Below are 17164 nucleotides of genomic sequence, written 5' to 3' on the forward strand. Positions count from 1 at the left end.
ACATGTCTGTGAGGAACTGTCTCAGTTATTGACTGACCCAGCCCACTGTGGGCAGCACTATTCCCTAAACCGGGCCTTGAACTATGTGAGAGAGAAGAAAGCAAGTAATCCACCATCCGTTATTTATCTTCTCTGCTCTTGATGGTGAATGCGATGTATTAAGTTCCTACCTTGACCTCCCCACAATAATAGACCATAACCTAGAGTCGTAAGCCAAATAAACCTTCTCTTCCCTAAGTTCTTTTTCCTCAGCATATTTGTCATAGCATCAGGAATGAAACTAATACACTGTGGTGGTTGGAATCAGAATGGCCCCAATACACTTATATATTTGAATGCTTAGTTACCAAAGAGTGGAAGGACCTCTTTGATAGGATTAGAAGGATTAAAAGGTATGGATTTATCAGAGTAGGTGTTGTTGTAAAACAGCATGCAGTGGTCTTGGCGGTCTTGGTAGATTTGAGCCAAGGTGCCCAGGGAGGGTGAAGGAGACATGCCATGCAGACCCAGCACGCAGCGGGCATGGTGCAATGGAAAGTTACTCATGCCATGCAGACATGGCATCCGCATGGAAAGGGGAGAGGGAAGAGAGTGAAGGAGAGAGATGGGGGAAGAGAGATGGAAAAAGAGAGAGAGAGAAAGAGAGAAAGTGGAGGTACACACAGCCTCATGGAAGGAGAGAGGGATAGAGGAAGGAAGAAGAGAAGGGGGAGGGTTTTTTCTTAAAAGGGTGGGTCTGAAGGCTATCATTCCCTAACAGGTGTGGTCATGTTGGGAGAAGTGGGGGTGGGCTTTCAGGTTTCAAAAGCCGATGCTAAGCCCAGTTCTCTTTCTCTCTCTGCTCACAGATCAGGATATAGCTCTCGGCCACTTCTCTAGCATGCACCATGCCTGCCTGCTGCCATGTTCCCTGCCATGATGATAACGGATCAAGCCTCTGAAACTCTGAGCAAGCACCCAGCTAAATGCTTTCTTTTATAAGAGTTGCCTTGGTCATGGTGTCTCTTCACAGCAACAGAACAGTGACTAAGACAAATGACCCTGAGAACTTGCCAACTACTTAATGCACTCTTTTATAGTCGAATGTGCAACAACCCATAATGTTCAGGCCCATGTTGTATAGGCATTAGCTTAGATCACTTCCAGCATTATACAGACATCTATGAAGCAACTAAAGAATAGTAGCTCCTCTCTAACCACAAAGGAGAGCAGAGTCATAGCGATGCACGAATCACACTTTGCAGACTCTTTACTAGCTGAGATCTCAGGCTACATTTTCATTTCTAGGACTCGCCACTTGCAAATCAGTCTGTTAATATGCATCAAATCTTTGCTCTTATCTATGCCTTACACATCAGAGCAATGGTGGGTAGCCTACAGAATCTCCCATGCTTTCAAAACTGGCAATACTGTTACTCCTCAAATCAGTACATCTACCTGTCTCAGGTCCAGCATCTCAAGTGACTATCAATGGGATGGCTACACACAGACATATTAAGTACTTCCCACATGCCAGCACACCTCATAATGAGGGACACAGAAAAGTTTGCTGAGAAATCAAACACACTACAAGAAAAGCCTAGTATAGTTTTTTCAAATGGATGCTAAGAGATACTATGTTGAGTGTTTTCCAACAACTAGTGGTTTACAAGCAGTGTAGCTAGTTAGCTCATCACCTTCAATGGAACTGTTTCTTGTGGTGGTATTTTATTTGTACTGAAATGTGATTTTAATTGTATGTTAATAAATAAAGTTGCCTGGGGGTCAGAGCTGTTAGAGCCATAGCAAGTGTGTGGCGGCGGTGGCGCACGCCTTTAAGGACCTGGAGGGCAGTACATACAGGCAGTGACGAGGCAGTCACGTGTTTGGGTTTACAACCAATGAGAAGGCAGAACAGCTAGACTATATAAAGACATACACACAGGAAGTAGGCCCCTTTTTCGGAGAGCTCTCTTGACTGAAGAGGATCGCTGAAGCAGGAAGGGTGAGGCTCTTAGCTCTGACCTCTTGGCTTTCTTCTCTGAATTGGCTCTGTGTTTCTTATTTAATAAGACAGTTGGTTACATCTACAGTTTCTATCTATAGAACTATAGAACACCACATGTACACGTTATAATACGTTCCAGGATTAGTTTGTCTTTCTCCTCAAGTTAATAGTTTTACTGAATCTTAGGATTTAGGGGGAAGACTGTTACGTTTGTGATTGAATGCTTGGATAGAAAACTGAAGACGTAGCAACAGTCAGATGCATACAATATCAACATATCAATAGACAGCAATAATGTGGGCAGCAGCTGTTGCCTTTAACCCAGACATATGCTGTGAGTAATTGGCGGTAAATACCAAATATTTTATCAAACCTCTAACTGCAACATTGTTGAGCAGAATAGATGGAGCTGACCAGTTACTTAGGGACAGTTAATTAAAGTCAAGCTGTTACCTTCCTTTACAAATGAATATTTAATAGAGTTGAATTTCAAACTTTTTTTAATATAGGTGATACAGAATGGGTACCAGTGATTTTTTTTTAATCTCAGGTTCATTAAGACGCTATTTACTTCCTTATTTAAAACATGCATTGAGATGCTGGAGAGATGACTCAGTGGTTAAGAGCACTGGCTGCTCTTCCAGAAGACCGAGAGGTTTGATTTCCAGTACTAACATGGTGGTTCACAACTATAACTCCAGTCCCAGAAGTTCCAATGCCCTCCTCTGGCTTTCATGGATATTAGGCATGCATTTGGCTCATACCTATACAAGCAGGTGAAAGACTCAAATGTATAAAACAAAAAAATAGTAATATAATTTTTAAACATACATTGAATAATTGAAAGGGCAATAAGGAACATTTTAAGAGTTCCACAGTGCTGAACAGTGTGGCACACACCTTTAATCCCAGCACTAGGGAGGCAGAGGTAGGTGGATCTCTGCAGGTTTGAGGCCAGCCTGGTCTACAGAGCAAGTTCTAGGACAGCCAGGACTACACAGAGAAACCGTGTCTCAAAAAAAGGAGGAAGCAGGGAGAAGAAGAGGAGGAGGAAGAGAATGAAGAGGAAGAAAAAGAGGAGAAGGAGAAAGGAAGAAAAGGAAGAGGAGGAAGAGGAGGAGGAGAAGGAGAAAGAAGAAGAAGAAGAAGAAGAAGAAGAAGAAGAAGAAGAAGAAGAAGAAGAAGAAGACGACGAAGAAGAAGAAAAAGAAGAAGAAGAAGAAGAAGAAGAAGAAGAAGAAGAAGAAGAAGAAGAAGAAGAAGAAGAAGAAAAGGAAGAAGAAGAAAAGGAAGAAGAAGGAGGAGGGTCAGGCGGTGGTGGCGCACGCCTTTAATCCCAGCGCTTGGGAGGCAGAGGCAGGTGGATCTCTGTGAGTTCGAGGCCAGCCTGGTCTCCAAAGCGAGTTCCAGGAAAGGCGCAAAGCTACACAGAAAAAACCTGTCTCGAAAAAAACCAAGAAGAAGAAGAGGAGGAGGAGGAAGGGGAAGGGGAAGGGGAAGGGGAAGGGGAAGGGGAAGAAGAAGAAGAAGAAGAAGAAGAAGAAGAAGAAGAAGAAGAAGAAGAAGAAGAAGAAGAAGAAGAAGAAGAAGAGAAAGAAGAAAGATCTTCATTGGAAACTTTACAATGACATTTGTAGGCAAAGCATGTATTCCATACACTGATGAGAAGACTAATTGTACCTTCAGGGTACCATTCTCCCATTTCTAGAAGTAATAATTTTATCTCACTACTATGAATGATGGCAACTCAAGATTCCTAATTCCTAGTGGTAAATAAATCTATAGACCTGAGGTTTTAGAAATCATGGAGATGAAAAATTAAGGAAATATGGAAAGAAAGATGAATAGAAAATAAACCTTGAATATAAGGGTGCAGCTGAATGGATAGAATAACTTCTAATAGTCCATAAAATAGGAAGATAACTAGAGTTGACAATTAATTCAAAATATTAATAACTAGCAGGATTTTGAATATTCCTAACTGAAAAGACAATAGATCTGTGCCTGAGATGGTGGGCATACAAATTACCCTGGCCTAAACATCATACATTATTATATGTATAAATGTATTGAAACATATACCATATCTATCCCACTAATAGTCAATTACTTTGAATTGATTAAAATACATGTTAATTTTTAAAGAAAATATAACCTGAATACTTATATTTTGTACATGAGCAATACAAGGAATATCTGTTGTTATTTTTATTACATTTTTATTTATCTATGTATGTGTGTGAGTGTGTGAGCACTTCCATGCTATGGCATCCCCATGGAGGTCAGAGAACAACTTTTGGGAGTCAATACTCCTCCTTCCACCATGTGAGTCCCAAAGATCAAATTCATGCCATCAGGCTTGACAGCAAGCACTTTTACCTACTGAGCCCCCTTGCCAGACCAGAGAACGCACGTTTTGAACAAAGTGTGTTACTTCCAACCAAGAACAAGCTCTTAATCTCTACCACAGGGAAGGGTCTGCCAGAAACAGTCCTGAGCCGTGCACCCTGATGCAAAGAGCAGACTGCTGTAAGCCGGAGTTCTCCACACTTGCCTCTGGGAGGTTCTCGCGTGAGTGCCCTGGAAAGCAGAGCATTCTTTTTTAGTGTAATCTATATTTAGGAGAGAGAAAACCCTTGATGAATTCAAAAGTTCCTCACTAATCTCAGCATCCTTCCAAACTGGTTTGTGGTGGCCTTGGTAGAAGCTCACAAGTAAAATTGGACAGGAAGTCTTCCAGCAAGTCGACTCCCATCTCACACACAAACATAAAGCCGATACATCTGCAGGTCTCGTCTCACACGTGGACGTAAAGCCTGTGGTACCTGTACGCAGTCTAAAGTGGTACCTGTACGCAGTTGCTGGCTGTTGTAGACACAACTACCAAGACTGATGGCATGAGGCTGTACACTCCAGCTCCAGATAGTTCACACTCAAGTATTTGTAGAGGGAGGATGTGTTGGTGCTTTTCTCTGTCTAAGCAGGCATTCTGGCTTGTGTGGACAGTATACAAGAGAGCTGAACCTTCCTCTTGCCCTGAACACTCTGAAAATCTGTTTAGTTACTCCCTTTTACATTAAGAAACCAATTCTTTTCTATTCACTTTATTTCACCACTAAAACTATGTAATTGTTACAATAAGGAAGTTAATGTTTGTATAAGAAAACTGTTTTATCCTAATTAATATACTTTGGGATGTTTATAGGATAAAGAACTCATTCTTTATTAATTAAGAACATAAAGAGAGGGCTGTGGTCTTGTGTGAACAATTTCAACAGTTTCCTCTACTACACCTAGATCATTAGCAAAAATAAACAGTATCTCTGTTTACTATTTGTCTTTAAAATTGATTCTGAATGACAATGCATGCTGCCAACAAGCTTCTCAAGGGAGGTGAGTTATCACAGGTTATCTCGGCCTCCACAACACATTGTATATCATTCTAGGTTTCTATACCATAGGGGACAGTGTCACTTTTAGAACCCAGTACCTAAGAAGAGTATCTAGTGTTAAATGTCTATGAATACAAAGTGTATTCATTCTCTTGGAGCTGGAGAGACAGCTCAGTGGTGAAACTACTTTGGCTCTTACAGAGAGAACCTGGGTTTGATTATCATCATCTACATGGCAGTTCACAACATCTATGGCTCCAGCTCCAGGGGATCCAACACCCTCCTCTCCTCCAGCCTCCACAGACATTTGGGCCACAGAGGGTGTTGAAAGTATGGGAAGCTCTAATGGGATAAACACCAAGAAAACCAAATTAAAGCAGATTCTAATGGTATTGCTAAAAGATAAAGAAAAATAATTCTTAAAATGAGAAAGAGAGAGGATGAATCCAGTAATTTAAAGAGGTAGCAATAAGACCGATGGCTAGCTCCCCAATAGACAACCATGGAGTTCAGAGGGTAAAGAAACAGTTTCTTCAACTTGCTGAACTCATTTCCAACTTAAAATTAAAACATCAGAATGAGGGTGTCTGCTTCCAGGGCTGAAAGTGATGGGGTAAAACACGTTCAACTGTTGCTTTCACAGATAATATAAAATACATCAAACAGCCATGCAAGTCACATGATCATGATGGAAAGCAAGCAGAAGCCAGAGAAAATCTGATTCACACTGAGAGATACCATCATGTGGCATTTCTTCTGAAGGTTAAAAAAATTGAAGATTAAAAAAAAATCTTATGGAAGAGGGAACTACAAATAGACAGAACTTTGAAATTACACATGAACTTTCTCAAAAATCCACAGCATGTGCTGGGGCAATACCAAAGACCCAGTGAGTACAAAATATAAATAAATAGATAAATAAATAAATAAATAAATAAATAAATAAATAAATAAATAAACTTTTTCAAAGGCTGTACTATTCTATTAATTGTACTCTTTTTTGGGAACAGAAGCCTCTATGCCAAATAGGTTTGGTCAACCCATCAAATAATCCTTTGAAATGCCACAAAGCCTGTACTATGAAACTAAAGACTGCATCCCAAAGACTAAGAGTCCTTTGTAAGACTGAAGGGAAAATTAAACAGACTTAACCTTTTTAAAAGGTTGGGTAAACCCTCTGGTGACTGCTTAGTTACCAATCATTTGCTGAAGCAAAACTTAACGGTCTTTAGGGGAAGAGAAGAGAATATAGAATCTCTACAGTTGACTCGGCATACTTACTACCAGGTGTGTACAATCAAAACCACTATTCACACAGACAAAAGAAGGTGTTATTCTGACATAAAGCAAAATCAGTCAGTAGAAACAGAATCCAGATGAGTCAGATATCATAGTTAAAATAACAAGGACCCTAAGGCAGTTGTGGTAAATATGCTCTAAATGGTAACTTTAGAGAGCATCTTCTCCAGTTTATAGTAATCTTAAACAACCTTTGACAGACACAAAAAAATTCTACACACAATGAGGCAAGCCAAAAGGTTTGATTCATTAAAATTAAGAACATTAAAATATCAAAAAATGTTTAATATAGTGGAAAGGAGGAGACATTTTAGTTCTTGACAATTAGCAAACAACTCACACTAGAACATATAAAAAGTTGTCAGAGAAATGTAGGTTAAAACTGTACTAGAATATACCTGCAAAGATTTCATTAAGATCACTGGCAGTCAGAATGCAGGGCAAATGGAGCTCCTGTACAGTGTTCATGAGAAACATCAATACGAAAATCTATTTCAAAAATTAGCAGTATCACTGGGCAGCCAGGGCTGTTACACAGAGAAACCCTGTCTCAAAAAATGAAAAAAAGGGGGGAAAAGCAGTATCTGCTAAAGCTAACTGTAGCATGAATCTTAAAAAGTCTTATTAATAAAAACAAACCCAGGGCCAGGTATTGGGGTGAACATTGGAAGATCAGAGAGACAGAACAAGCCACAGCTACCTCACCTTACCTTACCTCAGCTGATCCTGTTTCCTCAGATTGGATGCCTCTCAGCTGAACTGTGCTGCTCAAAAGCCTAAAAGCTTAACCAGCCAAAAGCTTCTAGTTTCTGGTCTTCAAGCCTTATATACCTTTCTGCTTTCTGCCATCACTTCCTGGGATTAAAGGCTCTTGTTACCATGCCTGGCTGTTTCCAGTGTGGCCTTGAACTCGCAGAGATCCAGGTAGCGCTCTGCCTCTGGAATACTAGGATTAAAGGTGTGAGTGCCACCATTTTCTGGCCTCTATGTCTGTCTAGTGGCTGTTCTGTTCTCTGACTCCAGATAAATTTATTATGGTGCACGATATAATGGGGAACACAATATCACCACAGCTAACCATATGTTCATGATTCACTCCTAGGAGTAAACACAAAGGTTTACATTTATGAACCAAAATTAATGTACATATACATACATACCAATAACATTCATTAAACCAAAAGCTGAAACAATTCAAATGTCCATCAGCAATAGAATGGAAAAGTAAATCATTTTCTATCCACCAATGGAAAAAAATAACCTACCATATGATGAGCTCTCAAAGATATATTGAGTGATATATTGAGCAAAAGAGGCCAAACTTAAAAATTAACATGCTACATAAGTCTCATTTACATAAGATTTAAAAAAAAAAGGCTAACCTATAGTGGTAGAAGTTGGGATGTTGGTTACCTATGAGGTGAGAGTGTGGTACTGATTGAGGCACAAGGGCTGCTTCTAGGATTTTAGTAATGTCCCTTTGTTGTTGTTGTTGTTGTTGTTGTTGTTTTGCTCTTGGATGTCCTTTTTATATATTTATGTGTACGTGTGTGTCTGTATGTGTGCATGCACCACATGAATAAAGTACTAATAGAGGACAGAAGAAGGCACAAATCCCCTCAAACTGTAGTAACAGGTGGTTGTGAGCTGCCATGTTGGTACTAGGATTTGAACCTGGGTCCTCTGTAAGAGATTCCTGTCCTCTTAACCACTGAACTTTGTTCATTCATTTGTTTGTTTGTTTGTTTGGAGACAGGAAACTATGTAGGCTTGACTGGCCCAGAATTCACAATGTAGACCAGGCTGGCCTCAAACTTACAGAGATCCACCTGCCTCTGCCTCTCTGCCTCTCTGCCTCTCTGCCTCTCTGCCTCTCTGCCTCTCTGCCTCTGCCCCTGAGTGCGCGTATTAAAGGCATGTGCCACCCGGCCCCCAGCCCTTGGTAATGTTTTAGTTCTTGATCTGCATGCAGGTTACATGAATGTGAGAGCAGTATGTGAAAATATATTGAGGAGGTCACAATAAGGTATGTACCTTTATGAATATATGTTATTCCTCAACAAATCACTAAGTAACATTTATGTGTATGGCTTAGAAGTGAGATCTGCAGATTGTAGGGAAGCAGTGGCTATTTGAAGGGAGTATACACGTAAACAAAGGGGTAAAACATGTAATCTACACATTTAAGTAGTTCTTAGCTATTATCTACGTAATTTTGTAAGTAATTAAAGCTATTGGAATAAAATTTCAGATTTAATCCCTTGCTTGTATCCAGGTGTACTAGTACATGGTGAACTGTAGGATCACAAGTAACTATAAGCAGTCTCTATAGCATGGACTCTTTTGCTGGATCTCTGTCCTCTATGTATTACCTTTCCTTTTATTATCTACTCCTTGCTCTATCCATGTCCCACCTTCTGCAGGCACGGTCTTTAGGGAACACAAATGGTCTCATTTTTTATCACTTTTGACTCATAAGTAAAGCCACTGAAAGCAATAAAAAAGAGGACAGAATCTCATAAGGAGGCTAAAGCTATTCTAGAATTGTATGAGCTACTGTCCAAGGCCATCTTGAAAATTAGTCAATAACTACACCAATAAAACCACCCTCTACTTCCAATGCTTTCTTCGCTTTTCCAAATACCTCACACTCACTAGTTGCTTTCCACTAGACCTTCACATGCCACTAGACAAAGGCCATTTAATAAAAGAGGGCAGAGACTATTTAAAATGTTTCCCGCGTCACCCAAAGTCAGTTAGATCAGAATCCATTCTTCTGTTGTTCCAGCTCCACCACTGAGCTAGCATTCCTTCCAAGCTGGGGGCACAATGTTCGCACTGTGGCTCTCTGCTTTCTGTACAGTAGACATTCCCTGGATTCCAGAAACATGTGCTACTTCCACGCTTTCCTCCCACACTAAAGTGGTAGCGGTTCCCTTCCATTTGTCAAAAGAATTAGAGTAAAGCACTTCAACAAGTGTATCTGCTGTGTGTGCCACATATGACATGCATATATATATATATGTATATATATGCATATTTCATGTTATAATATAAAACCGTGAATCATTTACTGAATAATCCTAGAACCCTGACCTCTCTGAGAATTTCCTTTTTACTGATAGATGGGTGGATAAAGAAACTGAGATATATGACATGACTTCAATTGGTCTGTGTTTTAACAGAAGAGGCTCCACCATTTGCCACAACCTAAAAATGGAGGGTGTTGTGCTAAGTGAAATAAGCCAGACTCAGAGAGAGTCCCAGTGGGGTGGCTCAGCTGGTGAAGATGGGTTATCCTGCAAACCAGCACCTGAGTTAGAGCCCCAGATCCCACAGCGGAAGGCAATAAACAACCCTCTGAGTTGCCCTCTGAGTTTCACATGCATGCTATGTGCACACACACACACACACACACACACACACACCCCTGCACACACACACACACACACACACACACACACACACACACGCTCCACATGCACATACAATAATTATTAATAAAAAAATAATTTTAAAAGGAAAAAGGAGAGAAAACTCAAATACAGTGATTACTAGGACAGGGTAAGAAGATGGGGGCAGTGAAGAGATGGGCGGGCAAAAGGCTTAAGGTGTCAAAAGGGTGCAGAGTCGAAATGGAGCTCTAAGGTACGCTAGGGCTGCAGTAACTCCCAGGAAGAAACCTTCAGGAACCAGTGTGTTCAGCTGTTTCGTCACCAAAGGGTGGGAGGGAAGTGTGTAAGGGGAGAGCTATGCCATGCACTCCACTGTAGAAACCATTTTGTGACATGAATCCCATAACACTATGCTGTGCACCTCAAATCTACACAATGGACCAAGAGCTATGAGACAAAAAAATTACAAAGCTAAGCATAATCCCCTGTATCCTGTATTTGGCCTAAAGTTGATAAGTTGATTGTGGTCAGTATGTTTATTTTGATTAGGAAATACTGTCACACACACACACACACACACACACACACACACACACACACACAGGGTGTCCATGAGGTAGCTCAGGCTGGCCGAGAACTTGTCATCCTTCAACCACAGCCTCCTGAGTACTGAAATCACAGTACCACCTTACCTGGTTCTTTCTGATTTTCTTAAAGTGGTACTAGGGTATAGGGGAGAAAAATTATTTAAACAACTTAGACATTTTTTTATGAAGCTGAACAAGAACGTTCAACTTTGTTCTTCCTCCCGAAAGAGTTGCAGCGAGGTGATAAGCATAAAATCATCGAATAGTTCTTTTAAAGATATCTTGTAGGACTAGGAGATAGATCCATGGATATAGTGGTTCCTGAGCAAGCATGAGGACCTGTTCAGATCCCTAGCACCCATGTGAAAAGGGAAAAAAATACCTTGGGTGTGGCAGTGCATATCTTTAAGCACTGGAAGGCACTGAGACACCCAGTTCCCATGGGCTTGATAGGCAGTCAGTCAAAACTGCAAGGTCCAGTTCAGTGAGAGACTCTGTCTCTAAATAAATAAATAGATGATTGATACATAGATAGGTAGGTAGATAGACAGACAGACAGATAGATGATAGATGATAAATAGATAGATAGATGATTGATAGATGATAGATAGATAGATAGATAGATAGATAGATAGATAGACCAAACAGAAAAGCAAGAGAAAGACACTCCAGCATCCATCCACCTCTGACCTTCACATATGCCTGCACAGACAAGAACAATGGAACAAATGCACCCCCCATAGGCACAAATTAAATCTTTTAATACTTGTTTTAAATATCCTGCAGATGAGACTTGTAATCTTCAAAGGGGAAAGTTGATTGTTGTGTTATCATAGTAAAGAATATCAAAAGTCAAAATATATGCTTTTATTATATAATATGAGCAAAGCACAGCACGGATTATGTGTGGTTTATACAAAGCTTTAAAAAAAAAAAAAAAAAAAAAAAAGGCTTGATAAACCTAAGCTTCCAAACACTGCAAAGTAGAAAACATATTTCTGAGCCCATCAGAGAGGAAATGTCTCCCGACTGTTTATAAAGAACTTGATGATTCACTGTGTATGGGCGGGGTCATCTTCCACTTCATTAAACCTCTCTGTTTATTATGGAGAAGCTGCACGCTGTATGGTTGGAGGTGGGGAGCTGTACAGAGACTCCATAAGCAGAGAAGAGCCAGGCCTGGGACTCCACCTTGGAGCTGCCTAATGAGCCACTCTGCCTCCCACAGCTTGCTCTTCGCAGCTGTGTGCAAGACTAATAAACTGAAGCCTGCAAAACAAAACACTCCCAACATCTACTGCAGTAACCCACGCCCTCAGGATATGCGGTGTGCTCCTGACTGGACCGGATACTCACTCTCTTTGCGAACTTCCTGGAGCGCAGCTGTGAGTTCCTCCTTTAAAACTGCCGCTTCCTTGGCGATCTTCTCCCCCTTGTCTAACAGATTCCAAGTTGCTTCCTCCACAGAAGCCAGGAGAACTTTGGCTCTCTTTGACCGTCCCTTTTTCCTGTTGGAAGGATTCTGCGGACAATTTACAAGTGTGGTAACCTAAAATCGGAAAAACACAAGGAACTTATTAAACATCTTGCAGGGAGAACCCTAGTCTTGAGATAAAACAGCCCAGAAGAAACAAAATTGTGTCCCAGTGACAAGACTCATTCCAGGGACCGTTGCTATATCCCTAGAAATCAAGTTGTCCCTTCAAGATCAGCCACTGAAGATCATCAAGTTTTACTACTGGGTAAAGGCCTGAGAGGGCTATGGGTGTATCAGAAACTTCATGTGGAAAAAAAATACATATGGTTAATAAAGAAGTGGAAATGGGGGAAAAGCACACTGGTCACATGGCTTAGTGGAGAGGGTACTAGACTGGCCAGCATGAGACCCTAAGTTTGAGTCCTACTGCAACTCATACAGGTACGGTGGCACACACCTGTTATCCCAGCACTTGGATGGGGGAGGTAGAAAGATATCAAGAGACAGCAGTGGGAAGATAAGACGTTCAAGGTCATCGTCCACTATATAGGCTCAGGGATCATCAAGGATGAAGGGGCACAAAGATTGTACAAGACAGAAGGAGTGGGTGTCTGCAGTGAAACACTGTTTGCTGGGTAGGACGGGCCGTTGCACCCATGAACTCACAGCAATTGTGACTACAAACACAAGCCTGTACAAGATCACGTTAGACGGAAAGCCCAGCATGGGTGGGGGAGGGGCTCACGAAGTTGCGACCCTGGTTGATGAACTATTAGCAACCGATGGGTGGTGGGAGAAAGAGAGTCAGTTTTCTTCAGAAATTCGGGCCCTAAGAGGCTAGCCACGGGGCTGGAGAGATGGCTCAGAGGTAAAGAGCACTGGCTGCTCTTCCAGAGGTCCTGAGTTCAATTCCCAGCAACCACATGGTAGCTCACAACCACCTGTAATGAGATCTGGTGCCCTCTTCTGGCATGCAGGCGTACATGCTATATACATAATAAGTAAATAAATCTTTTTTTAAAAAAAGAGGCTAGCCATACTCCCAATCGATGGTCCTACTCACTGAGTGAACTCAATGGGTTTGAGAGAGAGAGAGAGAGAGAGAGAGAGAGAGAGAGAGAGAGAGAGAGAGAGAGAGATCACATAATCACATAAAGTTGGAAGGGAAAAGTGGTGTGAGTGTAAGGGAGGAGTGGGAAAGGAGGGGATGGGGGGAATTTGATCAAAACATTGTATGTGTGCGTAAAATTCTTAGTTTAAAAGGTGAAAATACATTTAGAAAAAAGCTCATATTATTACTTTATAAAAAGTATCCATTGTTTCCATTTCTTAATTAAACCTTGGGTCCCAGAGGAAATTCTGGGATAAAACTTTTATAAAGCAGAAAAATCATTTGTATTCAGCGTATGAATTAGGAGACCTGGGGCTCCTATTGAAACAGGGGCTCCAATGGCAGGGCAGTGAGATGCTAGCTATGTTAATTAGCTAGACTGGATCTTTCCACAGTGTACACACATATCAAACCACCATTGTACCTCATAAACATACACATTTCTTTGCCAACTAGAAACAGGTAAACAGAGTCAGCGAGCTGGGTAAAACCACTTAGTATGCCCAAGGACCTGTGTTCCATCCTTGGAGTCAAAATAGAAGGAGGGTACTAATGCCTGATAGTTGTCCTCTGGCCTCCACAAGCACGCTGCAGCACATGTGCCCACACATATTATACACAGGCACACTGTGGCACATGTGCCCACACATATTATACATACGTACATACATACACATACACCAACAATAAATAAAATTTAAAAGTAAGAGGCTGACTCTGAAAATCAGTGAGGAGGTTCCTCAGGAAGCTAGGAATAGATCTACCTCAAGATCCAGCTCTACCACTCTGGGGCATCTACCCAAAGGACTCTCCATCCCACTGAAGAGACACTTGCTCATCCACGTTCATTACTGCTCTATTCAGCAGATGTCCATTAACCTAGATGTCCGTTAACAGATGAATAGATAGTGAAAGTGTGGTACCTCTACACAATGGAATATTCAGACGTTTAAAAAATGAAATTTGCATCCAGGCTATGGCGGTGCACACCTTTAATCCCAGCACTCAGGAGGCGGAGGCAGGTGAATCTCTGAGTTGGAGGCCAGCCTGGGCTACAGAGTGAGTTCCAGGACAGCTGGGGCTACACAGAGAAACCCTATCTCAAAAAAAACCAAAAGAAAAAAAAAAGAGGAAATTTGAAAGTAAATGGATGGACCTAGAAAAAAAATCATCCTGAGTAACTCAGACCCAAAAAGACAAATATTGTACGTTTCACTTACACATGGATGTTAGTTTTTAAGCATTTGATAAGCATGTACAAGCCATATAACCACAGAGGTTAGGTATAGAGAGTAAAGGACTATGGGGAAGGGAGGATCTCCAAATGAAGGGGAAATAGAATAGACAGTTACAGAGAGATAGGGAGGGACTGGAGCTGGAGAATTAAACAGGGAGAGAGAGAGAAGACAGAAGTACAGGGGGAGTACAGGGAGGAACAAATAACACTACGGGCCATTGGAGGAGCATATGGAGACCTACTACTGTAGAAGCTTCTTAAAATATATACGTAAATGAGAGAAACCTAAAGGGGATCACTAAATAAGGAGGGAGACAAACCCTAAGTAATCATCTTTCTCCACCACATGGTTATTTTTTTGGCTTGGAGCCATTGTTTATCTAAGAATTTGCAAGCAATGGGGATGAAAATAATTTTCATCTAACCTATTCTCCCCCCTTTTCTAATGATTTTCTGTTTTATTCTGATTTATTTTATTCCTGTATACATAACCAACAGTGAAATGTCTTGGAACAAGTCTGTGTTTCCTTACTATGAAAATAAGAACAGGGACTAGGGATATAGTTCAGTCACTTGCCTAGCATGTAGCATGGCCTGGTTGGACCCCCCACATAACTGACTACCTATAATCCAGCCTACACCTGGATTTACAGGTAGTCTATACCTGTAATCCCATAACAGTTCAAAGTTCAAGTCCATCCTCAACTATATAGCCAGTTGGAGGCTTGAGATCTTATCTCAGGAAGAAAGAAAAGAGAGAAGAAGGAGGAGGACGAGGAGGGAGGAAATCCCATTTATCCAGTAAGACTATGAACTGGTTAAGCAAGGTCCAGTGTTTTTAAAATTCATAGCAAGACACATTTCAGATTTTCCAGTCTGTGCACAATGGAGATGAGAAAAATTGGACACAACAATCCCTGTCACAGGTGCTTTCTTTGGGCCTAAACTGACCTTCCTCCCGGAGCCACCACCTCCCAACTGAGTGTGATGTAGGCTATTCACAGCACATTGGAATGCTTCACCAGCAGCCAAGGGGTGGCATAGGAAAATGACAAAAAGCCTGATGTATCACAGGGCTTCCACAAACACCAAAGAGCAAACATCTCTGCTCCTATTTACAGAGTTAGAAGATGTTTATCTAGATTAACACCCGGTTTAAAACTCGTTTGAAGTGAAGAATGAGTATCGTGTCTGGAAGGCTCCTTCCCTCCATCTTTTAAGTGCACAGTTCACGCTGTTTCCCACGGCACAATCTTCCACTACGGTCTGAATCCTCTGAGCACCAAATGCTTCCCACAAAATACCCTAACCTTTGAAATTAAAATGAGCATTCTGGAAACGCTTTGTTCTTTATAGTAAATGCCACAGAAGTGAAAAAATGTGAACAGGAACATTGTATAAGAACGTGATGCTTATTTTAAAAAAATGCAATTGCAACTTGTAAGCTGTTCACTTGTATAAGTAGTTTGAACCTAAATCTTCTTTCTAAGCACCCCAATATAGTTATCTAATATCGGCTAAAGTTGAGTGACATTTCCAATGATTCATTTTTACCTTAAAAAGTAAATAGGCTGAGCAATCCTGTTCGGAAAGAGAAGACAGCTGAACTTTTCTTTTCACCTCAGTTCACCTAAGGGCTGACACCTACTCCCATCAAGGACTGTGACTCACCACAGCAGATGTGTCTCACCAAGGAGGTGGGGGGTGCGCGTGTGATTTGAAAAGGTCTCCCATCTCCGAAGGAATACCAGCAACCAGTAAAATTAACTTCGACATATTCTGTAAGATGATTCCTGTTCCTTCACTTTCCTTTACAGTACAAAGAGCTATTTCCATAAAGAATGGAAAACTTGGGGTTGAACCTGTAGCAGAGATGATTCCTACAGAATCCAGGATATTTTATCACCTTTATACTTTGTCACAAATGCACAACCTCGCCTCTCCTGTCTTTTTTTTTTTTTTTTTGGAATTTTAGAAATTTTTAAATATGGGAAATCTCCAGGCTTGTAGCTTTATTGAATAAACGTGGGTTTGTGTGCTTTTTTTCAGTCTGTACCCCCTGTGCTTTGCTATAACAACACCTTCATCAAAGATAAAAGAAAAATGAATTACACAGATGTATTAGAATGCCATAATTAAGCCCATTATCTTATACAATTAGTATACACTTATAAATAGTAATAATAAACCAGGTCTGGTGGCACAACCCTGTATTCCAACCTACTTGGGAGGCTGAGACAGGAAGATTGTAAATTCAAGAATAGCCTGAGCAACTTAGCAAGACCCAGACTCAAATAAATAAATAAATAAATTACATATACATATGTATATGTATATATTTAAAAATCAGGGAATTGGGCTTAGGGGAGTAGCTCAATAGTAGGATGCTTGCCTAGAATGTGCAAGGCCCTGGGTCTGATCACGAATAATAAAAGATACAGGAAGAAGGCCTCCTCTCATTAAAATAGTCTTAAGTTAGCAGACTCAAGTAATACATAAAGAAGAAATTCCTACTTTATTAATTCTGGAAGTCTAACATGTCATGTAACTAAATAAATCCTAAGTGGTGTGCAATCACTATACGTTGAATGTTAGAGTTCAAAGAAATAGTTTGTATAATCTTTCCTATAATCAGGTATACGGGACTGTCTCCTTGCACAACCCACAGTGCACTGGACT

The 17164-nt window shown here is 40.8% G+C and overlaps 1 protein-coding gene across 7 annotated transcripts in view; it reads right to left on the reverse strand.

Moving 5' to 3' along the window:
- Window positions 1-17164, reverse strand: part of Ctnna3 (catenin alpha 3) — a 1349586-nt gene that overhangs the window by 1316375 nt on the left and 16047 nt on the right. For all 7 annotated transcript variants that reach the window (XR_009383445.1, XR_009383447.1, XM_059281472.1 and 4 more), the window contains exon 2: window positions 12017-12209. Coding sequence is in view for 5 of the 7 variants with exons in the window: in XM_059281472.1 (XP_059137455.1) it covers window positions 12017-12209 (193 nt within the window). In the remaining 2 variants the exon portion in view is untranslated. The remainder of the gene's footprint in view (window positions 1-12016; window positions 12210-17164) is intronic.

Source organism: Peromyscus eremicus, chromosome 16_21, assembly GCF_949786415.1.
Source record: "Peromyscus eremicus chromosome 16_21, PerEre_H2_v1, whole genome shotgun sequence".
In the NCBI taxonomy this organism is placed as follows: domain Eukaryota; kingdom Metazoa; phylum Chordata; class Mammalia; order Rodentia; family Cricetidae; genus Peromyscus; species Peromyscus eremicus.